This window comes from Kwoniella mangroviensis, assembly GCF_000507465.2.
Source record: "Kwoniella mangroviensis CBS 8507 chromosome 1 map unlocalized Ctg01, whole genome shotgun sequence".
NCBI lineage: Eukaryota > Fungi > Basidiomycota > Tremellomycetes > Tremellales > Cryptococcaceae > Kwoniella > Kwoniella mangrovensis.
This window is the reverse complement of record NW_027062533.1, coordinates 2377123-2399582: the sequence shown is the minus strand read 5'-3', so window position 1 is coordinate 2399582 and position 22460 is coordinate 2377123. Positions and strand designations below refer to the sequence as shown.

Sequence of the window (22460 nt, the reverse complement as noted above, 5' to 3'; positions counted from 1 at the left end):
TTCCTTCAATCATCGATCATACTAGCCATAACAGCATACTAATATTCCTCTACAACCTCCCCTGTCCTTGATAGTCATACGCAGCACACGATGGCAGCAGAAGCGGGACCTCAACAACCAGTGGCCTCTACGTCACATATCCCTCCAACGAAATATATCCTCTCTAAAGCTCATCTCGCCGCATTCCAACGTTCGCAGACTCATCAAGATATCGTCGACTTTATAGAGGAGCTGAATGAGGGAATAATAGGTAAGAAGCTATCGGAAGCTGGAGAAGGATCAGAGGTATGCGTCCTGTTTCACGTTGTTGACTACATTCGCTAATGAACCAGTCGGAATAGCGCACGAAACCTATCATGAGTATCCTAGAATCAGTATTGGAAATAGCCAAATCTACACCTCCAGTCGATAACAAACTATCGAGATTCGGTAATCCTGCTTTCAAGACGTTTTATGATAAAGTTGGAGATGTGAGTGACATTGAGCTTTATGTCATTACTAATGCTGATGTTCATCGATAATAGGCATCGAGCGAATTACATTCTCGCATAATTGGACTTCCTGCCGAAGCGATCCCCGAAGTAGAAGTGTATTTCAAGGAGTCATGGGGAAATAAGCAGAGGGTTGATTATGGGAGCGGGATGGAATTCAACTTTCTCTGTTGGTTGTATGTCTGTCCATATCTCTGATTGTTTCTGAGATGGCCTGCTAACTAGTTCTCGGATGAATCAGACTATGTCTAACTAAGCTGGGCGTATTCACGAAAGATGATTACCCATTCCTTGTTCTTGGTGTCTTCTGGAGGTGAGATAGCTTATCCTCATCCGTCTTCCTATAAGAGACTGAAGCTGTTTGGTATAATATAGATATATCGAAGTCATGCGATACCTCCAATCGACATACTGGCTTGAACCAGCTGGATCACACGGTGTATGGGGATTAGACGATTATCACTTCCTACCGTTTTTATGGGGCAGTGGACAGCTGAAAGGTAAGCTATCCACAACTTTGTCATATGATTGAACGATTTATAGCTAACATATATTGAAAATAGATCATAAATACCTTCGACCCAAAGCGATACACGATCCTGAAATTTTAGAAGCTTTCTCAAAAGATTACATGTACCTATCCTGTATATCATTCATCAATTCCATCAAGACTGCTTCTCTCAGATGGCATTCACCAATGTTAGATGATATATCCGCCGTCAAGACATGGTCAAAAGTGAACGAAGGGATGCAGAAGATGTACAAAGCTGAAGTGTTGGGTAAATTACCCGTCATGCAACATGCCCTGTTCGGTAATCTGTTGCCTTTCCCCACGCCTGAACAAGATCCAGAATTGAAGAGAGCTTTGGAAGAAGAAGAAGGTGATTTACCTCAACCTGATTCGCATGGTCATATACATGTGAAAGGTGAAACTGGCTGGTCGATGGATTGTTGTGGTATACCAGGTGAATATTATGTTTTGATGCTCTCAGCTCGTCTTGCATCTCACTTTGAAATTGCGCATCGATGAAAAGTCGATAGCTGACAAACCAAACCATCTCCCAGTCCCATCCGCTTTTGCTGCTGCTCAAGATGGCGCAACACCCCATGGAGGTACACCCACATTCACCGCTCGTTCGGGCATCAAGCCGATTCCATTCGATTAACATCACCACCTATAGTTCAAGATCATGATGACATGCATATGAATATAATGAGCACAACATACATAATAAAAGGTCAACCGTATATCAAAATCACCATGGGCGATCACCATCTATCAAAGAGTTCATCCACCATCTGAACTTCATGCTTTTTAACCTGATTGAGATACTTTCCAAATCCATCTTCTTAACGATTCCCAAACCTGATCGACATCCACTTCTCTCCTTATATTCAATACTTCATAATTATGTCCCATCTCTTTAGCCATATGTTCGAAATGATAATTCCCAGCTACGTTCTCCACCTGCAATTCAATTACCGTCCCATCACCAGGAGGTAAGAACAATGATAATCCCAGTGCACCTCCATGGGAAGATACCAATATCGTAGTATGTCCCACAAAATGAATTTGAGTCTCTAAAGCGTGTACTGTAGGATCGATCATTGCGAATCGTATAGGTAATGGATCTTCATCTGAGATAGTTTCAGGTGAAGTCAATGACCATGATTCAGGTATATCCTGAGCATCTTCATATACACAACCTGTCGAACCGAATTCGCCAGATTTCAATGATGATTCACACATGTTTTCTAACTCGGTTCTGAATTTCTTGATCAGTTCAGGTTCGTTGGTGATGTGTCTTACATCTCTCCAATTTGACCAATCGTTATGTTTTTGAGCATATTCATCCAATTTGGCTCTTGATAGCCACATGACATTGATGGGACGACGAGGTCGATCAGATGCGTGATGAGATTCCAGTAAGTTGGCTGGGAGGGATAGAGAAGGTGGAAGTAATCCAAATAAATGTCGATAATAATGGGATGCTGCCCATGTGATAGTCGAGGCGCATGAATAGGAGGTCCCCACTCCCATAGCGGATAGGAGGGATGCTCCAGCACCGACGCTGTGTATAGCATTGGTCACTATATATAACATTTATATTAGCTATGACTTTCTTTGCAGACTAGATGAATGCCATTACTCACAACATGTACCCTCCGTCCAAGGATCTAAGCTTAATCTCCTCGGTGCCCATGCTCCCATCCTATCCCAAAGTGGAGTGAAATGATTGGAATCCATACCATAGCCTTCGACAAAGACCAGTTGCACTCTCGAATCTATAAGAGCGGGAGCCGTCTGCACTCCGATAAAGACAGAAACCAAAGTCGTAATGAGATCTTCGGCGACATGGAAGCTGTCCAATAAAAGGTAAGTCATTCATATTCGAAGGAAATGAGAAAAGGTGACTAACGGATTCCATTGATCTTGTCTACCAATAACCAATAAAGTCCTTTCTATCCTTTCTTTACATTTTGCTTCGTCTATCTCACCATCAATCTTCTCCGTATCAGAACCTAAGAATCGTTCTCTTCCCATTTCCACATTCAATTTAACCCCTTCATCGGTGATATCACATCCAGCAGCTCTAAATCTTCTCTCCGATTCTGGTATGACTCTGAGATTCTTAGAGACACACGGCGCAGCAGGGTAAGGCCACCATTTACTGAAACTCGATCTATGAACTGGAGAACAGAATATCGTACTTCCTTCAACCCCTTCTTCAGGATTCCAATGAGGCGAATGCGAATGTGAATGTGTGTCATTCCGTATTGGAACAGGAGTGAATGTGTCCAGAGATTGTCCAGGAGGTACGCAATAAGCTAATTGAGAGGAATGATAGGCATCTACCAACTCTCGACTCAATTGTCCGTTACACGTATCTAACCCTCTGGCTTTCACTTCTTTCTCAGCCAAGTCCCAGAAAGCCAGCATCGTCCTTAATGGAAAAGAATCTCTGAAGAATGTTCCAGGTTGTCCTGCCGAGGGATCCAATCGGTCTAAAACGTCCTGAGCTGTTGCTGCGGCCGAAGCATAAGCTTGATCGTATTGGTGATTCCTTCCATTGGTGGTGTAGCTGGTATAAGATGAATTGGGGAAAGCACCGATGGTTACATAGTGGAATATCACCAGAGATCCACAAGCTCCTAGGACATACTTGAGGATGAGGGTGGGAGTTATCTGCACCTTTTGATGCCTCTGACGGTAAGGTGGACCTGGTAAAGGAGGATAAGTCGGGGAAGAGGAATCCGTGGGTAATGGCTCGTAATTGGCTGAGGACATGGTGGTTTACTGTGCTGTAGATTATATCATCGTATGTTAACAGTTCGGAGTTGCTGTTCTATGCAAGATGGAATGATGTTGAGGGATGATTGTACGTTTTGTTCAAAGTGAGGAATGTCAAAACATTTCAAAAATAGTCACAAACATCTCTTGGCATTTTTCAGTCTCAGTAACATTTCAGTGCAGCGACTGCGAAGGTAGACGATAATTCAACAGACTCAAATCGACAAATGCATTCCACTGCGCTGCGAACATGAACGAGGTCTAGATTATCATGTGGATTCGGGGCATTGCATGTGATGTTACTACTATATATAACAGCAACTACTGAGTTGACTTTACTTTCTTAGCTTCTTTCCTTCTGTGTCTCTTCTCCCTCAACTTGGCACCTCTACTGTCACTGCCAAACTCCTTGGTGGACGAAGTATCCACAAAATGTATATCTCCAATAGTGATACCTTCTACTTGAGCCCTCTTCACCTGCAGCTCTTTCGCTTTAGTAGCATCCTTCTCCTTCTTTCCGGCAGCTTGTTCCGTGACGGGTGTAGGGAACAAAGTAGCAGTCATAACTTCTCGTTGGAGTACTTCATGTACGACACCATGATGAGCAGGATCCTTCTTCAACTCTTCTTCTTTCTGTTCTAAAACCCTTCTATCCTCCAGATCCCTCTCTTCATCCCTGAATTCCCAAGCAGTTCGTTCCACACCTTTCGAGCTGTTTTCCCTCGTTCGACTTCCGAAAGAACCTTCTTGACCTACACCCGAATCCCATCTTTGCTCTTCAAGTCGTTCGGCACTCGTACTGGGATGAGAGTCGTGAGCCAAGTCGATCTGTCGTGCTCGGGCAGCATCGTGCTCTTTCGTCGAAGGGTTTATAGGAGTCTGAACACCGAGCAAAGGCTCCATACCTTGCTGGAAAGCAGTCTGTAAAGGTATAGACTGGAATCAAGTCAGCCAAAAATCCTACAGGATGGCAGAACTGAGTATGGATGAGGAGAGAAAGAGTATCAGAAAGCCATGCATGGTTTATAACCATAAGTTTACTGTGAAGTCTTAAAGACTAATCAAGTAGTCATCATTGTGATGGGTTGAAAGCGTGGATTGGGGAAGTTGGATATGGGATACTGTACTAGGAGAATGATGACTCACCTGATTAGACGTAAGGGAAAGAATAGGGCAAAACCAACAAATCAGCATTGATCCTTCATTCCATATACATCACATCAGATATCAGAGTAAGGTTGAAAGGGGTTCAGAAAGTGAAGAAATATAATAATAACCATGATTTTATGTCTTCAGAACGAAGGTTATGTCATATTTTGTTTCATCCGAGTAAAGTGTAGAGAGCAGTATAGATGGTAGAGTCCAAGGTTTCGGACAAGGATTGAGAATGCTCACTCTTCGTTTGAACTCTTCCTCGATATCTTTGAGCTTTCGAATAGCTTCGACTCTAGCTTTACTGATATTGTGTTTCTCAGCAAGCTCAGCGACTTTTCGTCCTCGTCTCAATTCGGCGTACACCTGATTCTGCGTGTAATCGGAAAGAGGTGGAGGAGGTCGGAAAGTTGGGTTACTGCTATATGGCTAACAATTTCCAAATATCAGGCTATGCCCACATGACGATGAGCCAGGACTGACTTACCACCTTGTCACCGAGCCATTTCGCCTTTTGACCTTTTACAGGATCACGGTACTGCGACCCCTCGGATTTGATCCAATCAGCAAAGAAGATGTTACTGGACACTTTCCTGGGAGGTTGACGTTGCTCTCCGGCAGCTGTCGAGGCATGCCTTCGAGCGATGGTACGTCGACATGTGTTTGATACAGCTTGGAATGGGATCCTAGAAGGACCAGCCACGGAAGTGGTGAATGGCATTGTGAGTGTAGTTTATATGTGATAGCAAGGTAGCAAGGAGATGGGATGATAAATTTCGAAAATCAACGAGGGCGATGTAGATGCAGGTGCGGGTGCATGATTTGTTGGGCGTATGCTGCCGGGGTTATGCGGCATTTTCATTCCCTAAGCATACATCCCAAGTCGTGTGGCGCGGGGAGTTTCTCGAGATGGCCCGGAGTATGGTGGTGATGTCCGCTTCTCTTTCCTGCGAACAAAGTCAAAAGTCGAAACAGAGAGAGCAGCTGAACAGATGTCAAGTATCTGTCTCATAGAGTTATCATCAGAATCAGACATCAACAAGACTGCTCAGACCAGAGCAACACACTCAAAATTACGACAAACACAAGCTTCATATAGTCTACTTCATCGATCTCAGCATCCTCTGGAGAAAAATACCACGTCATAACTACCTATACATTATCCTTCCCTTTGCCCTAATCTCATCAACATGACAACCAGATCACTCGGTCCCCTTCCTGCCAACCTGTGCGCCCACCTTCAGAACACCTCACGAGGCTTCCAAGCCAAGACTTCCGTACCATTCTCAACATCCTCCTTAGCCATATCTTCCATTCTCCTACGATCAGGTCTGATATCCAACGTATCACTGGGATCACCTGCAGGTCCAGACCCATCGGCATTCCAATCATTACCTATACCAGCTAGGAAATTGTGGATAGGTTTGAAACATCGAAATGGTCAACCGGTATTACGTAGGATGGGATTGGTATCAAAACCTTCTTTCAGGGTAGTGGTCAGCCGAGATGAATTGGGTAGATTGTTAGTGGGTAAGAGAGCTAGGAACGTAGCGGGCGTGGGGATGGGAGAAATCTTGATTGTAAGGACGGTAGAGGATACGAAAACCGGTAGGACAGGGACGAATAGGTATTTGGAAGGATGGGAGGCATGGAGAGCTGGTTTGGGAGGTGAAGTCATATGCAGAGTGGGATAGATTTGGGTTTTGGTGGATATGTTATATCAGGATTAGAGAATGACTGTTTCGATATGTTACGCAAACATCAGACATTGGCAGGATGTGATAGATATACCCTGTATGAAGATCATACTATTCATATATTATGATGCGTGGTATATATACACTATATGGCTACAAGTAAGATTTACTGCCTAGATCTCTGTCGAGATTTCACTTCGAATTCATATCTGCACGACTCCATTTCCTCGTTCTCCTGACTATACGATCATGCTTTCAATGGCAATGGCAGCAACATACGTTCCAGAGAGAGACCTTGAGTCTTGATCTCCGTCAAACGGTCCAGATGCGCCTTGATACTGTCTCGAGCTTGTCCAGCTCTTTCTTGATCCCCTTCTTGTCGATAGTACTCTGCGACAATCATCAGCTTTTTTTCGACTGACTAGTGGATTATCAAATACGTTCTCTAACTAAACGCACCTTTAATACGATAAGCAAACCACAACCCAAGGATCACTTGTCCAACACTATCAGGACGGTCTTTTCCACCCATTAATTTGGCCAATTCTTTCCCTGTCTCCAACTGCCTGTACATCCTCTCTCTCCCTCCATAGTGATGAGTACTGGTGGTAAAGGCAAAGATAAGAAGTCGAAGGATATTATTATTCGATCGAACACTTATTTCGTAAGCGTTCGAAAGCTGTTTCTTGGAGTTGACCACGTTTTCATCGATCAAACTTGCCAACAGATATCCAGCACCGTTGAACATCGCGCTGGTGCTTCCTTTGCACTTTTCCGCTAAAACATGGACCTTTTCTCGGTTCTCAGGATGTTCTAGCAACTTGGTGAGACGATGTTGACTTCCCATCAAACCGATGTCGGCGATCAAACCGAATTCGCTGCCCTGATTAATCAGCCTCCTACAAGCCTCGTAGTACTTGGCGGCCGTCCCCTTGATCCCGATAAGCATCGCATACTGCGCCACTAGCAGACAAAGATGAGGTGCGAATACGCGGAACAAGTCATTGATCCGAAGGTGATCCACGGTGTCCATCAAGAGCTGGTCTTCATCAGCGAGACCGTCAAAATATCATGGCTTACCTTATAGCTCCCTTCGAACTCGCTCCTAAACATCAAGGCCGTGGCATGCTCAATCATCATTTCGCCTCTGATGATCATAACCTCCTTTTGCTGAATTTCAGTTTGTCCGATCCCATGCAGATGTGAGACTGTCACTGAATCAGCTTGGATATATCAACCTTTACAAACAACGATACTCACATCCGGTATCCCACATATCTTCAGCACGTACTGCGTTCTCGTGTAGTCTAAGGGCATTGGAATGCAGGATAGTTTTGCATGTTTGATTGGATCCAGTGAAGTCTCGCCGGCTGACCACGGTGGTGAAATAGGTGAGCATGTAGAGTATATTTGGCGGGGTGACTTGCACTTGTATTGGTTCGCCTCCGGGAATATTGAGCTAAACGGATCAGCACAAGATCACGCATCATTGATACTCACATTCAATACCCCTCCATTCGCTCGCAAAAGATTGAATAAGCCAGATTCCGCCGTCTCGTCCATCAAAGCATAAATGTGTTTGAGGCAATACTTCGCATTGAGATCGTTTCCTATACGACCTTCCCATAAAGTTCGTAATATCAGATAATGTATGATAAAAGAAGCTTCCCAGATACGATCATTGCCTTGACCGGACAGTTGAAGAGGTTTTGACAAGTCCTCAGTCAATCCTATGACTGATGAGAAAGCGGAAAGAGCTTGGGCGGCTAATTCCCAACGACGATATACGAATATGAAGCGAGCTTTCGTCAACGCTGCCAGTCGGACTATTTGGAAGTGTCTTTTGGCATAGGCTTCGGCCTAAAAGAATGTAAGTCAGCAGGACCAATGAAATCTGGATAACTCACCATTAGCTCATCACAAACTGCAAGGAATTCTGCTGATCCAGTTTGTTCAACGAACTCGAGGTAAAGTAAGTGAAGGGCATAGCGATGTGAGGTGTGATCTCTGCAACAGGTCATAAGCAAGATTCAATCTGATAAAATCTCTTGCCTCGAGCTTACCTGTTGGTATTCAATGCTTGCTGAACCATCTTTTTACCAAGATTCTGTTTACTCTGTTTTCACCTTCAGTAAGTGATTTGTTCCTCCAAGAGCTAAGTAAAACTTACTTGAATGAAGGCGACGCGGATGTTGAGCAGTTCTAGCTGATGCCTCATAGGCATGAACGATGTTTGTCTTTGTGAGATGTAGTACTAGATGGATGTCAAGTCAGTCACCTCCATCAGACCGCATAACAGAGGGTCACCCACGGAGTGACCGATTACATCTTGGATATCTCCTATCAACCTCGATAAATCGACTCGCTGATTTTTCTCGCTGTCCTTTCCTTTTCCCGTACTATTCCCAGTACAAGCGGTATAAAACTTCAATCCGACGATCCCAAACTCAAGCCCAAATGCTACTCGCTCCCTTTCGGACAGATCGGGATATGCCAAACCAGCTCGAAGGAAATCGAGAGCGACCAATTGCAGGTCCAGGGCTTTTGCAGCCGCATATGGATCATGAATGAACGGTTGAGCAGCACTGCGGTTGTACACTGGCGCTATGGGTATACCTAAGTTTGGATCTGCCGATATCGAAGGGTGTATGAACGCTTGTTGGAGGTGCTGATGAGATGCTCGATGAGCTGAGAGAGCGAAGTGATATAAAAGAGCAGAGTCGGGCAGAAGATGAGGGGAACTAGGAGGCAGGGGAGGTGTGTTAGATACTTGGTACAGTTCTGGCGAAAGTTTTCGTCTTTTCATGTCGTTGGTGATGGCATGTCCGGGGTTGAGAAGAGATGTTGGGGCACGAGCATTGGTGTTATGTGGTATATGATGCGATGAGCTCGATGCTTGTGGCTGTGCATACAAGTTTGACGACCTATTCATCGTGGGTTATCAAAATCCTTTCTGGCTCGACCAGGGAGGGCGTGAACTGCTGGGTATGTATCCAACGAGAGGAATATGGATATCAAGATTGTAACACGGCAATTGCGAAGAAATGTGAGGAAGAAATCAACATTTTCACCTGTCAACAAAGAAACGCGTCAGATACCGATTCGTAATGTGGTTAGGTTTGACTTCGTAATCAGGTGATGTTCGCATTAGGATTGATTGTAATGCCTGGTGATATACCGCAGATTGGATGGTTGAATGATGAGAATACATCTGGTTGACATGATGTTTTCATGTTTTCGTTTTGTTTACTCGCTCTTTCAACTCACTGTTTCACACCTTCAACAACGATTATTCACTTTATCAACTTGCAACGTATATCACTAGAATCTGATCCGAACTTGGACGATCCTATCAACTTTGCTATCCCAAGGATACATAGCATCTTCATCCAATCCACACAATGTTCGACCATGGGTTTGACCCGGGCTATGTCTTCAGACATCCAGTGTTCCTGGTCACTTTCATCATCGCTATACCAGCTTGGATCATTGCGTTTGCAAGTCAAGCAGCAGCAGAGGCAAAATACTGTGAGTCGAGTCAAAACATCGTCTTCGACCGTAAGTGTATGGAGTTAACGTAGTTTCTTAGCCTCTGCTGATGGAAGGACACCTGTGGTAAACACACTATGGTTTAATATATGGATTCAATTGTGTGTATGATCTCAAAAACCGCCCACATGATATGTATGCTGATAATGATGCTGTAGGGCTGTCATAATACATCTATTGTAGGTCTATACCTCATCCGAATCTGACTGACTAGATAGCCTCGCTCTTGCTTCCGACTCCCTCGCCATTCATCGCTTCCAACTGGCTGTCGTCTTAGCTATCGCCACCGTCTTCGCTGTCCATGGTGTAGAATTCATATTCCAACCTCAAGGTGCACTCATTGCCGTCGGAGTAGGATGGTTGTTGCTCACCATGGTCGATGTAAGTGAAGTAGGAATTGCAGGTCTTCAGTGAAATGCCCTGCTGATAGCAATCCCACACACACAGCTCGTCTGGATCATCTACCTTACTTCAGAGGAAGAATCTTTCTTCTACAATCTTCTGAATTCAGGTGGTACAGCGGGTTTATCAGGTCCCGATAGAAGGATGCGTTCAGCTCCTATCCCTCATCGAGACTCCGTGTCTGGCTTTGGTGACGGCGGTGGTGAGATGGGTATAGGAGGTGGTATGAACAACATGTCCAGAGGTATCTCCTCACACAGCATTGGAGGAGGAGGTGGTGGTATAGGTGGGGGTTATCCTGTCGGAGGTGGAAGTGGTGGATATGCTCCAGCTGCTACGGAAGGTACTCCTCAAAAAGCATCTTCGGCGAGGCATGACTATGCTAGTCCAGGAGGTGAGGAACCGGAATATAAACATCGTGCCAAGTGAGTACTATTTTCCCCTTTCTGCCAGAAAATTCATGACATGTTCGATAGCTGACACAATGCGTATAGAGCAATGTACGCTTACTCAGCTTCTCCGGACGATCCCAACGAGGTATCTTTTGCCAAGGGCGACATCTTGGAGGTGTTGGATAATACGGGTAAATGGTTCCAAGTGAGAACACCAACAGGTGCTACGGGTGTAAGTCAACATGGGAACCGTCGTGTGACTCGCCAAAGAATATGCACTGAGTACATCAAAACTTGCAGATCGCTCCTTCCAATTATCTCACCCTGCTTTAAGGTAAATTCCCTTACTCCCTAAGAAATATGTCTCTTATCGATATTGCGACGAAACGAAAGAACGAACGAACCGAACGCAGCGAAAAGCATAATAAACGAAATCAAATCTTCTATCACCCAACTAGGAACAACCATTTCTTGCTCATCAAGGACTATTTAGCAGTTCCTGTGGAAATGTTGAAATTACCAAAAAATACCTCTTCTACGTAACTTACCATGCATTAGATATAATTACGATGTGACGCATAAATGCCCTGCAAAAACATATTTGATCAATGTGCATGTGCATTTGCATCCGTTACTTCGTACTTCGTATAAATAGAACGTGTACTCATGATATCTATATGATACAACAGTTCTCCTCCTGGAACCTCTCTTCAATCACTTTAATCACTTCTTTCCCTTCTTCTTCTTCTTCTTTTTCGAATTACCACTTGAGGTACTTGGTGCAGTTGCCGAAGCGTTATTGGCCGTGGCATCTGGTGATGGTGCTCGGGATGCATCAGCTGAAGTGGAGGTTGATTCGATATTTTCGGGTTGAGGAGTAGTCTCGGCGGGGACATCAACGGTATCATCTAGTTCTGTTGCGTCCCCTTTGCCGGTCGTTTGCTGCTGATCCGAGGAAGTACCGTTGTTGATGGGAGCAGAAATGTTCTCTTCGACGGGTGGCTTCACATCGACAATCGATTCTGGGAGACCTGTAGCAGGTAGATGGGGATCAGAAACATCCTTCGAACTTGATTTCGTTTCTTCATCAGCTTGATTGTCTTCCACTGCAAGCGTGACGGTTCCATTGCCAGACCCAGGTGAGGAAGGCAGAGGATCGACTTCAATGACTTCTGCAGCATTAACAGTAGGACCCGGTAAGCTCTCATCGATGACCGCCTGAGGTACCGTTTCTGATTGCGTAATCGAGCCTGTGTCTTGTACTTCAAGCGATTGGGTGGAAGTTCCCGTGGTATCTGGGATATTGCTATCCTCCTGTTGATGGGAAATGCCCGTTGCTTCTTGAGACTCATCCACTACTGGTCCAGGCGCGCTTTCATCGACAACCGCCTGCGGGGGCGATTCCTTTCCGTCTTCGTGGATAGCGGAATCAATGGGCTTCTGGGTTGCTGAGACTTCTTCGACCTTGACTGCATCTTCTTCCACCTTCACTTCATCCACCTTTACCTGTTCATCATCTTCTACCTTCACCTTTTCTTCGTTAACTTCGCGATTGACATGGATATGCGTATGTGGTTCCTGATGATGTGAAGCGTGCTTTACTTCGACAGCAACAGCAGCTTCTTCACCTGTCAGACCGATGTTCATAGCTTCCAACTGCGCTTCCATGTTCTCAACCGTATCCCTATCACTTTCTCTCAAGTTTGCTGGTTCAGGTACCGACGTATGCGTAGCATTTTCAGTAGGTCCCGAAGGCTGGGGCGAATCGAAGACTGCGTCGATACCATCCGAGTGAGGTGCTTGAGGAGGTATGTTTTTGGGTGTTGGAGTAGCAAGATGGGGTATAGCGGGTAGCTTGGAGGAAGATGAGAAAGGTGAATTAAAGGTTACAGGCGAAGAAACTAGTGGTGAAGTTCGTGGAGGTGGAGTCTTGGGTTCGACACTATTACCATTACCATTCACCGCTGGTTCCTTTTCCAAACCCTCTGAATTAGCCTGGACCCATCCCGCTAGCTCGTGCAGCTTGTTTGCTAAATCTTTAGGAATTTCCTGTGAGGAGAGATCGGTAAACACTCCATCATTGAGCTTGTCTACTAAAAAGGGTACCACCATCCTGCACCATAGATCCGCACTAGCTACGCAGACCCTCTTGGCCTCTCGTCGCTTTGCTGCTCTGGCTTCAGGTGTCATCTGTACCTCTGAATTCCGCCGTAGCAGATCAGCTCGAGGGGCAGATGCGGTTCTTCCGTGACCCGGTCGACTTTTCACGGGAGATAATGGTAATTCATCGGAGAACGATGTTGCTTGAGTGACGTATTGGAGTAGAACACTGGTTGATGTCAGGAGAGAGGATGTATGTATCGAAATGATCTGCGAATGGAGCTCGAGAGGTGCAAGTAAACGAAGGTTGTTGAATGCTGTCAGGTAAGCATTGACGAGAGTTGCAAACGGGGGATAGTGAGATACCGAATCTACCGACGGTAGAGGGGGAGGTGATGACGAGGAGGAGACTAAATGATGTATATGTTCTGCTGTTACAAGGATCTGGGCAGGGGGCAATACAGCTTTCGCCAAATCTCGTAACATGGAGGAGAAGTCGTTCGATGCGGTTGCCAATGCCTGAGAGAACGTCGATAGTACTGTTGAAGAGAAGGGCGCAGATATCAACGGGGCGAAGTCCAATCCGACTCTCGAAAATGACATTGCGCAGTAACCTAGTTGAACGAGGATAGAAGACATTGAAGCAGAGTCGGCTGATATCCTTGGTATGTATGCCGTAACAAGGTCGACGAGGTCATTGATAGCTTGGTTGGCGAAGGATGTGATATGTATGCCTGCTATGGCAGATGGCGATGTTTCGAGGAAGATAGCAGTGAATTGAGCAATGATATCGTAGACGTGTTCTCGAAAGAGATCGATGTATTTTCGAAGATACCGTACCGGTTCACCTTTGTCTCTGTCGATGGAAAGCAGCTGAGCACGGAAGTTGTGGTATCTACTGGAAATGAAAACCAGACCTAATTCACTTTCGGCCATAGCATCGAGTCGTCGTAAGAAGGATACTGTCTTGACCAGAGCGGGGAGTTTGACGGGTTCACGAAGCAGAGCAAGGAGTTGAGCAAGCATCAATTGAAGTATACCTTCAACTTCCCTATTGACATCTTGAACTAACGCGACTTTGGGGTATTTGTTTGACAATGATTGACAATGATTGAGTAACTCCATTGCTTCTTGATAATAGCCATTTCTAACGCACGTCTCCATCAGCTGTGGAAGCTCGAGCAGATCCAATAGCTTATCCTGGTGCTCCTGGACCAGTGTTGCTTTCCCCCTTGTATTCTGTATACTCGATGTAGTACTGGTGAATGTCTTACATTCGTCTTCCAGGGACGGTATGGCACCTATCAGTTTACCTAAACTATCCGAAAAGTCGTCGAATGCCGAACTGACAGCGGAGGAGCACTTGTGCACAGAGATGAAGGTGGGATATTCACGAAAGCAGAGGTTGGTCAGATCGGACTCTACTGTCGAAGATTCGGCGGATATGAGTTGCGGCTGTCGAAGGAGTTCATGAAGGGATAAGGACAGGAGCTGGTCGACATATTGAACAGCAGAAGGATTAGAGAAGTCGATTGCGGGGGAAGAAGATTGGAGCAGGTCGAGTAGAGTGGGCGCTGGATCTGGAATGGGAAATAGCGCGTAAGACGGCGTCGTTAGTGAGGACGAGAAACCAGGTGTCAACATACCTTGCCCTCCTGAAATTTGGTAAGACTCGTCGTCAACAAGTGGATCCTGACCTTGACTAGCTTTGGACTCCTGACTGAAGCTGGAAGCTCCTAGGATGTCGACTTGTTCTCCGTCTATATCCATGGTCTTGGGTGCTGCTCTCTGGGTGACATGTGAATGATGTTATAGGTATGGATAAGTTGGCTATGCATGGGATGTTGATGATATCGAACTACGTGACAGGTACTGAGAGATGGCGGAGATCGGATCCAACTCCGTGATCATCTACCCCCTTTGCCATGATGTTTCGAGATGAATAAGAGAGAAGTCGAGTTGATAGTTAATCGAACAATGTTCATTCGTAGATGGGAATCTTCTGTAGATCATTCGTAGCCGTCATCATCTACACACTCAGCCATACTCCTCTTCGGCCATCATCACGACGCTGCTCGATCATCCACCTACAGCACTGGTCTGCGTCACTCATATATACCCTGCATTGAAATATACCATCCACCCATCATGCGACGTCTTTCCCCTTCAACACTTCGTCAGAGAGTCTTACCGCCAATCTCGCAAAGGGTCTTCAGCGTCTCGCCGACTACAACTAGAACCCTCAAGACAAGCACTATCTCAAATTTCCCTAGATCGACATCATCGAGGCGAACTTTCGTAGCATCTTCGACGGATCATGCTCCAGAAGAACCACCTTATGAACCAGCTGGTCAGGTGCATGAAGAAGAAGAGATACCAGACGAGCCTTCGATACCGCCCAGTGATACGGAGGACCTATTTCAGCATACCACATCGGTCATAAATCCATCGAAACCCTCCTCTGCCTTACCAATGGAGCTTGGCCCTGCTTTGACTCACTTGTCGACTGCCTTCTTAAGTGGCAACCAGCATTTAGCGGAGGACATACGATTATCACAACCGTTCACCCACGTCGTCAGCTTCCCCGATTCTTCAGGTAGGCCACGTACAGAATCTGCAGAGCCTACACAAGAACTAGATGAATCTGCCCCCGAAGCTGTCTTGGCTCTTGCATCGCCCTTTGAAGGAGGAGAAGCCTACGTGACCGATGCAGTCAAAAGGCTCGCGAATGAGCTGAATGCGGATATAGTGAGGTTCGACTTAGTAACTGGGCTGGGACTGGATGGTCCATCGTCTCCGCTCGGCAGTAGAGGTGAGCATCATGCTCTCCGTAATCGTGATCTTGTGCTAGCTAATCACTTCACATCAGGCATTGAACCCCCCTCTTTACCCCAATCCCTTAATCCTCTCTACTTGCCTGCACCACAGCCTTTGGTCACTGCGAAAAAGGAGACGATCGAACCGGAGGACCAGGATGATCAAGGTGGTATGCCAGGAATGTTCGCCAGTGTACCCATAGCCGTTGTCGGCGGTGGAGGAGGGATGATGCCTTCCGGTTTGGGCGGTTTACCGGGGATGGGTGGAATGGAAGAAGATTTGCCTCAAGGTCAGATCAACGACGAATGGGTCCACTTCTTTAGCAAAATCATCAACGCTGGTCAATCTCAACCTGGTAAAAAACGTATAATCGCTCTCGAATCCACTATCGCAATGTCCAAAACATTCCCTATCTGGTGGGCATCCTTCGTCGAAGCTGTCAAACAAAGGAGGAAAGGTTTAATCACACCGTCTAAATCGAGTCGAAAGGGTCAAACCGCCCATATAGAAGAGCCGTCTTTGGCATATCCAACCAGCATTGTCCTTCAGTGCACACCGTCCTTGACTCTACCCCATACAGCGGCCGCATTCGCTTCAGCAGCGAGGGACGAAGATGGGTCATTACGCGAAGAGGATGAGCATCATGAAGAGATGGAAGAAGAGGAGGCAGACAGTAATATGGATCCTGCTCAAGCAGCTCTGGCCGCTATCGAGGAAAAATTCAAAAGCATGGGAATCAGTGTTCACTCCCACGTGGAAGTGGTCAAACCGAGAAATGATGCCAAGCTATGGTGGGGCAGTGAAGAAAGCGATGTTAATGGCAGAAAGGAAGGTGATAAGGGAAGATTAAGCTTGATGCTTGCCAAGGGGTGAGTGCATATATCTGTGGTCTTCACTGACGCCCATTTGCAGAATACCCGCTATCCTTCCGTCCTTTGGCAGCAAAGCGACAGAGAATGGTCAGAAACCCACAAATCCACTCCGTCGGTTCCTGAGGAATCGGTTCGGTGCACCTCCTAATCAACCCGCTAATTCTCCGAACTCGCTTGTATGGAAAGCATATCCTGTGATCCCTCAGCATAGGAATTTCCAGGCCGAAAAGGAAGCGAGAGTCCACCAACGGAGAGTATGGACAGCTGCTTTGATCCAAAGAGCTATTCATCAACTTGGCGGCGTTCTAAACAACCCATTAGATGTTTTATCAACGAGCGAGATCACCGGTCGTCCCCTAACGAGGAAGACCGAATCAAGCGGAGCTGGGAAAGGTTGGGGTAATATGGTCATATCATGGAATGATGCTATGCACATAGCCAGTATAGCATTAGGTACTGCTATTCGGTCGGGCAATGTAGAGCGTGGTGCCGTGAAAATCACATGGCAGAATATCATCCAGGCTAGAAAGGCTATGGGAGAGGAGAAAAAGATAGCTACAGAGCAGATCAAGAGGCATCTACCGTCTGGAGCCGTTAAAATCGATTCGCAAATGAAGACAGAGATAGAGAATGCTCCTCAAAGCGTGGTCGATCCGGTCGTTGAACAGATCAAGAAGACCAAGAGTCTATCGCAACATGAAAAGAGGTTATTACCCTGCATTGTCGATCCTACCAAACTCGCTTCCACCTCATTCAAAGACGTTCACCTCCCTGAGAAGACTGTGGATGGTATCCGATCGATGGTCTCTTTACCTCTTCTGTTCCCCGAAGCATTCAGAGGCGGAGTCCTGAAGGACCATGCTACAACTGGAGCTTTGTTATTTGGACCTCCAGGTACAGGTAAAACGCTACTCGCTCGAGCTGTAGCAGCGGAGAGTGGTGCGAGAATGTTGGCGATCCAACCTAGTGATGTCAACGACATGTATGTCGGAGAGGGAGAGAAGCTGTAAGTTTCAATATTAGTCTACAAAGCGACCTAGCTCACAATGACTCCATTTCGTTGCAGTGTCAAAGCTGTCTTCAATCTCGCTCGTCGCCTATCTCCATGTGTCGTCTTCCTGGATGAAGTCGATGCTCTCTTTGGTGCTCGTATATCTCGTGGCTCGGCCGGGTCGATGTCGCACAATTTACTACTTACTGAATTCATGCAAGAAATGGATGGTCTGAGCTCGGCTATCGCAAACAAGGATAAGAGGGTTGTGGTCATAGGAGCAACCAACAGACCTTTTGATCTGGATGATGCTGTACTTAGACGACTTCCAAGACGGTTACTGGTGGACTTGCCGAGTGTAGAAGGTAGACAAGGTGGGTAATTGGAAGCCGCATCACTTTCTCAAGCTGACTTTGGTTGTCTTAGCTATATTGGAGATTCTGTTGAGAGGAGAGACACTCGCAGATGACGTCGATCTGCAAAAATTAGCCAAAGAGACCGACGGGTTCTCCGGTTCTGATCTGAAACGTGAGTGTCCCTCTTGGTCACAAAGGGAAAGATCATTGATTATTTTTGTAGATCTCTGTGTCAGCGCCGCTCTGGCTGCAGTCAAGGATACCGTCCAGGTACCATGGTCGAAGAAGTCTGCGACGGATTCAAATGCTTCAACACCATCACCCGCTCAAACATCAGCTGGTACTGGCGGAGGTGCGCAGGCCGAAGTGCTGGTATTTGCTCCCTCTGAAGGAGGTGGAGGTGGTAGGAAGAAGGCTCAGGTGAAGCGAGAGAAGACCGCGGCTCCTATAGCCGGGCCGTCTCGGCTGGTATTGGATACGACCGCATCCGTTCAGCCTATACCTGAAGATGCCGAAAAGGGTTTATCGAGTGTGGAAGGTGAAGGAGAGGGTGATCAACAGATTGCTCAAGGAGATATAGATGAGCTACTTTCCGCGAACCAAGCTGGATATGAACCATCATCAGACGAGTCCATAATCCCAGAAGAAGGAGAAGGGGAATCTTCAGAATCTGATTTGCCTGAACCGGTAGCTAGAGTTCTAGGCTGGAAGCATTTCAAAATTGCATTAGAAGAAATTAGACCCTCGAGCTCAGAAGAAGGTAGTCTGCCCGAGCTCAGGAAATGGTCTGAGCAATTCGGAGAAGGTGGAACTAGAAAGGGTAAGAAGAGTGGTTTTGGTAGAGGGTTCGGATTCGGTGATGAGAAATCAGGTGATAGAGAATCAGGGTATGGCAAAGTCAAACAAGACGATTAAGGGGTATTTGCATTGTACCTACATACATGCATCGACACATACAAACATAGACATGAGTGAATCTGCATACATCTATCCATGATTCGGAAGGGTCTTCTGAAGACGTCGAAGGCAATCGATTGGAGTGTACCAATAACGTTGATAAATACATTTTGAGTGTTGATCGGATCTACTGTGTTCCTGATCAACATGAAACACATCAACGTTACAATCATCTAAAGTACACATTGATTCAAAGGTATTTACATCCTTCATCATCTCCATGTAGTCGAGATACTTGGATGTTACCCAGTGACGAGATCAAGGGCGTACCTTTAGATGAACATGGCGGAAAGAAGGAGATCTACAATGATTGATCCGTCGTCAGGATCTACAATCATGATCACCCCAGAATAGACCTTTAATCCGAACTTCGATAGATATGAAACGAATAACTTTATACAAATCGCTTTGGCAACAAGGAACATTTGTTGTACACGGTCCTCGTCCCTTTCAACCGATCGACAAAGCAATGTTGAGGCGTTGAAGTTTACCACGGATGAGTAGACGTTCAGAGCGATCCGGGATGTGCATAAAAGGCGCTCTTCTTCAGGCCTTTCATTCATTCTCCCTTACTTGTCTTCTTACCATCACCTTACCTGAACTCAGTCTTTCTTTCAATTTCGATCTTTGTGACCCGGTCGTTCTTATTTCATCTTTGACACTGCTTCTGCGAAACGGTTTTACAATGTTTGTGCAAACTCTCGCTACTCTACTTGCCTTATTATCCATTGTACTATCTGCCCCAGCGGCAAGCACAGCTTCCACCTCCAGTGTCGATCTCAAATCCCTCTCTTCCATACAAAGATCGAATTTCCCAGATATCGCTTCGAAAATCCCTCGAAACTGTCCAGTCGGCAATATCAGCGTGCCACTGAATGGGATAGCAGGATTGTCCCTGCCCAGCGGACAGACCGTATCTAATATAGCTGTTGGAAGAGGTATTCAGAACTATACATGTATTTCGGGTACTTATGCTTCAGCGGGAGCTTTGGCCAAGTGAGTAATGATCGAACACTGCAGTATTATCTTTCGTTTCCTGTTGCTTGTCCTTCGTGTTGACAATGACGTGCAATGACAGCCTCTTCGATGTATCTTGTTTATACACTTTGACATCTGGATTTATCGACCCCATCACTATCAGTGGTCTTCTCCCCAAAATGGCTTTTTCCGCCCTATCTTTCCCAGAAGCAGGTAAATTACCCATTGCTATTCATCATGAATTCGTGTAAGTCATCTCAATGGAACACAATAATAGTGTGGTATCTTGCTGAGATCATGTTCAGCGCCACACCTGGATCGTCCACACCTGGAGCTATATCTCCTGAATTCTCCACTGCGACTGACAAAGTCATCCTCAGCAAAGTGGCTAGTGCCAATGCTCCCACTGATCCCACCACCAATGTACCATGGTTGCAGCTAGCCGCTTTGGACGGACAAGGGACTTTGTCCAGATCTGTCTTCCGATTGAACACTTTCAAAGGTCAACCTCCTACATCAGTAAGTTCATATCGCACTCGAATGCATCAGAGCTTGTGTTGACTGATGATCTTGATTAGTGCTCGACCGAAGGCGAGCAACTGAGCGTCCAATATGCCTCAATGTACCTCTTCACAAAGTGATTTAGGACAACTTCTTCCTTAATTTATCTTCAGTATATTCATTTGTTAGCTACAAGACCTTTGTCTATAATGGTTCAAACTGTTAAACCTAGATACAACAGAATATGGGGAACCGAATGAAATGCAAAATGAAAACCCAAATCGGGTTACTTAACGCCAAAATTGCTGATTGATGAACATGAATTGTACTATTCACCATCCAATAGATCCCAACCTTCGCTAAAATCTTCCCCTGATCCCTCCGTTGGTTTGACACCCCATCGATTTTCTTCTGAGCTCAAAACGCTTTGAACAACTTTAGCAACGTCGAGTCCAAATCCAAGATGCCGCAAGACATGACTCGTACCCGGTTCGTGAGTTCTTCGACCCAAATCAGGGGAAGAGGATATTGCTGCGATCAGCTCAAGGATCGATGTGGCCGAAATCAATATCGAATCTGGATTGATTGACGCCGTTCGACTCGGGTTATCTTCATCCGAATCATCTCTATAATCTTGTCCATCCGGTATTCCGATTCCTTGTACACCTTGTGACCAGGCCATGTAAGCCACCGAGAAGGAGAACAGAGCAAAAGAAGTGAGGAACTGTCGATGTTTGTTCATTGATTTAGCTATGATCCCAGAGATGTTGGGCTGAGCGAACACTTTGCTTGCTGAGAGTGAACCACGAGATTTGAGTTTACTGGCGATTGATGCTGTGCTAGACATCCAGAGCACATTCTTATCCCTCCACTTGGTCGTACCTACAAACGGTGTGCTCGCTTTCATTGTTGGTCGACCGATATGGCGTGACTCGAAAGGAGAAGGGGGCGTCGGGGTGAAAGGTAGGGTTATCGATAAGTACGAGGTAATGAGGGATACTAAGTGGATGGTATGAAGTAAAGCGGCGTTTATATGTGTGGACGGATAGACTAAAAGGTCAGCATAATCTCACACATATACCACTTACGTCTCAGAGCATCCGGACTTGGGAGTGTCAACCCTGCTATTGTCCATTCTCCGATCGATTTCTTCTTCAATCCGAATACATTGACTGCTTCTCTGACTAAAACACGACGAGCATTTATGATATGGTATCCGATATCGCGTTGCTGCTCTTCACACCTTTTGATGGCATTCCTGAAGGAGGCCTCAGGTTTAGCGCTGGATTGAAGGCTGTTCAAGTTGGCCCGTCTTTGTGAGATGGTGCGGTCCGATATGCGTTTCTTGCCTGTCCATCAGCAAAAACTCGAATGTCGAGCACTCACTTGTTTCAATCTTGCTCTCTTTATTTCTGATAGTTCTTCTGAGCTCTGCACACCTTTGTTCCTTCTCATCCACCTCGGCTCTCACTGTCCTCCAAGCATTTTGACCTCGGATGATATTCCTAGAGCCTGTTGGATCTTGTGGACCATTGAGCAGGATCGTAGCATTGGCGATGATTGAATCTATTTGCGCTTGTATGTTCTTCAAGGCCTCGTTATGAAGAGCGATTCTAAGGAATGAACTGGTCAAAAGAGAGTCCCAACACGGGTCAAACGATCATGGCCACCAATGACCCACCCTTCTCTGAGACAAGCGGCGCAGTAAAGAGGATGCTGCTGTTGATGACAACATGGACATCTGGGTGGTAGAGCATTATCGGTCATTGTGGAGAGGGACAGGGCGCTGATTGGAACATCATGGGTGCCGTGACCTCCCTGTATCCGACCTTGTGATTCGCTGACTTGTGTGCTATCTATGATGACTTGTGACAAGGTATGAACTTACTGGTCAAACAATCCAACACTAACAC

General features: G+C 46.0%; 11 protein-coding genes across 11 annotated transcripts; 6 read left to right on the top strand and 5 right to left on the bottom strand.

Moving 5' to 3' along the window:
• Window positions 1–90: 90 nt before the first annotated feature.
• On the top strand, window positions 91–1657 carry I203_100880 (serine/threonine-protein phosphatase 2A activator 2; the record flags this gene model as incomplete). The annotated part of the gene is made up of 7 exons (XM_019145844.1): window positions 91–285; window positions 342–470; window positions 525–667; window positions 733–804; window positions 867–991; window positions 1055–1456; window positions 1557–1657. 7 exons carry the CDS (start codon window positions 91–93, stop codon window positions 1655–1657), a joined length of 1167 nt encoding a protein of 388 aa, XP_019004403.1.
• Window positions 1658–1806: 149 nt separating this feature from the next.
• Window positions 1807–3780, bottom strand: I203_100879 (uncharacterized protein; the record flags this gene model as incomplete). Its single annotated transcript, XM_019145843.1, has 3 exons — window positions 1807–2582; window positions 2646–2854; window positions 2912–3780. The coding sequence occupies 3 exons, from the start codon at window positions 3778–3780 to the stop codon at window positions 1807–1809; spliced, it is 1854 nt and encodes a 617-aa protein (XP_019004402.1).
• A 324-nt stretch (window positions 3781–4104) lies between these two features.
• Window positions 4105–5656, bottom strand: I203_100878 (mitochondrial 37S ribosomal protein mS45; the record flags this gene model as incomplete). The annotated part of the gene is made up of 3 exons (XM_019145842.1): window positions 4105–4719; window positions 5179–5364; window positions 5423–5656. The coding sequence occupies 3 exons, from the start codon at window positions 5654–5656 to the stop codon at window positions 4105–4107; spliced, it is 1035 nt and encodes a 344-aa protein (XP_019004401.1).
• A 469-nt stretch (window positions 5657–6125) lies between these two features.
• On the top strand, window positions 6126–6629 carry I203_100877 (uncharacterized protein; the record flags this gene model as incomplete). The annotated part of the gene is made up of 1 exon (XM_019145841.1): window positions 6126–6629. The coding sequence occupies one exon, from the start codon at window positions 6126–6128 to the stop codon at window positions 6627–6629; it is 504 nt and encodes a 167-aa protein (XP_019004400.1).
• Window positions 6630–6879: 250 nt separating this feature from the next.
• I203_100876 (uncharacterized protein) lies at window positions 6880–9564 on the bottom strand (the record flags this gene model as incomplete). The annotated part of the gene is made up of 9 exons (XM_065516757.1): window positions 6880–7022; window positions 7092–7587; window positions 7713–7840; window positions 7893–8091; window positions 8133–8492; window positions 8540–8639; window positions 8696–8748; window positions 8803–8886; window positions 8944–9564. 9 exons carry the CDS (start codon window positions 9562–9564, stop codon window positions 6880–6882), a joined length of 2184 nt encoding a protein of 727 aa, XP_065373575.1.
• A 469-nt stretch (window positions 9565–10033) lies between these two features.
• Window positions 10034–10364, top strand: I203_100875 (high osmolarity signaling protein SHO1; the record flags this gene model as incomplete). Its single annotated transcript, XM_065516756.1, has 3 exons — window positions 10034–10160; window positions 10222–10282; window positions 10340–10364. The coding sequence occupies 3 exons, from the start codon at window positions 10034–10036 to the stop codon at window positions 10362–10364; spliced, it is 213 nt and encodes a 70-aa protein (XP_065373574.1).
• A 189-nt stretch (window positions 10365–10553) lies between these two features.
• I203_100874 (uncharacterized protein) lies at window positions 10554–11308 on the top strand (the record flags this gene model as incomplete). Its single annotated transcript, XM_019145839.2, has 4 exons — window positions 10554–10562; window positions 10629–11008; window positions 11078–11207; window positions 11276–11308. The coding sequence occupies 4 exons, from the start codon at window positions 10554–10556 to the stop codon at window positions 11306–11308; spliced, it is 552 nt and encodes a 183-aa protein (XP_019004398.2).
• A 390-nt stretch (window positions 11309–11698) lies between these two features.
• Window positions 11699–14845, bottom strand: I203_100873 (uncharacterized protein; the record flags this gene model as incomplete). The annotated part of the gene is made up of 1 exon (XM_019145838.1): window positions 11699–14845. One exon carries the CDS (start codon window positions 14843–14845, stop codon window positions 11699–11701), a length of 3147 nt encoding a protein of 1048 aa, XP_019004397.1.
• A 378-nt stretch (window positions 14846–15223) lies between these two features.
• On the top strand, window positions 15224–19026 carry I203_100872 (uncharacterized protein; the record flags this gene model as incomplete). The annotated part of the gene is made up of 6 exons (XM_019145837.1): window positions 15224–15887; window positions 15945–16761; window positions 16805–17770; window positions 17831–18129; window positions 18182–18283; window positions 18335–19026. The coding sequence occupies 6 exons, from the start codon at window positions 15224–15226 to the stop codon at window positions 19024–19026; spliced, it is 3540 nt and encodes a 1179-aa protein (XP_019004396.1).
• Window positions 19027–19753: 727 nt separating this feature from the next.
• I203_100871 (uncharacterized protein) lies at window positions 19754–20687 on the top strand (the record flags this gene model as incomplete). The annotated part of the gene is made up of 4 exons (XM_019145836.1): window positions 19754–20064; window positions 20147–20293; window positions 20352–20565; window positions 20625–20687. 4 exons carry the CDS (start codon window positions 19754–19756, stop codon window positions 20685–20687), a joined length of 735 nt encoding a protein of 244 aa, XP_019004395.1.
• Window positions 20688–20875: 188 nt separating this feature from the next.
• Window positions 20876–22314, bottom strand: I203_100870 (uncharacterized protein; the record flags this gene model as incomplete). Its single annotated transcript, XM_065516755.1, has 4 exons — window positions 20876–21546; window positions 21636–21731; window positions 21934–22160; window positions 22229–22314. The coding sequence occupies 4 exons, from the start codon at window positions 22312–22314 to the stop codon at window positions 20876–20878; spliced, it is 1080 nt and encodes a 359-aa protein (XP_065373573.1).
• Window positions 22315–22460: the final 146 nt, after the last annotated feature.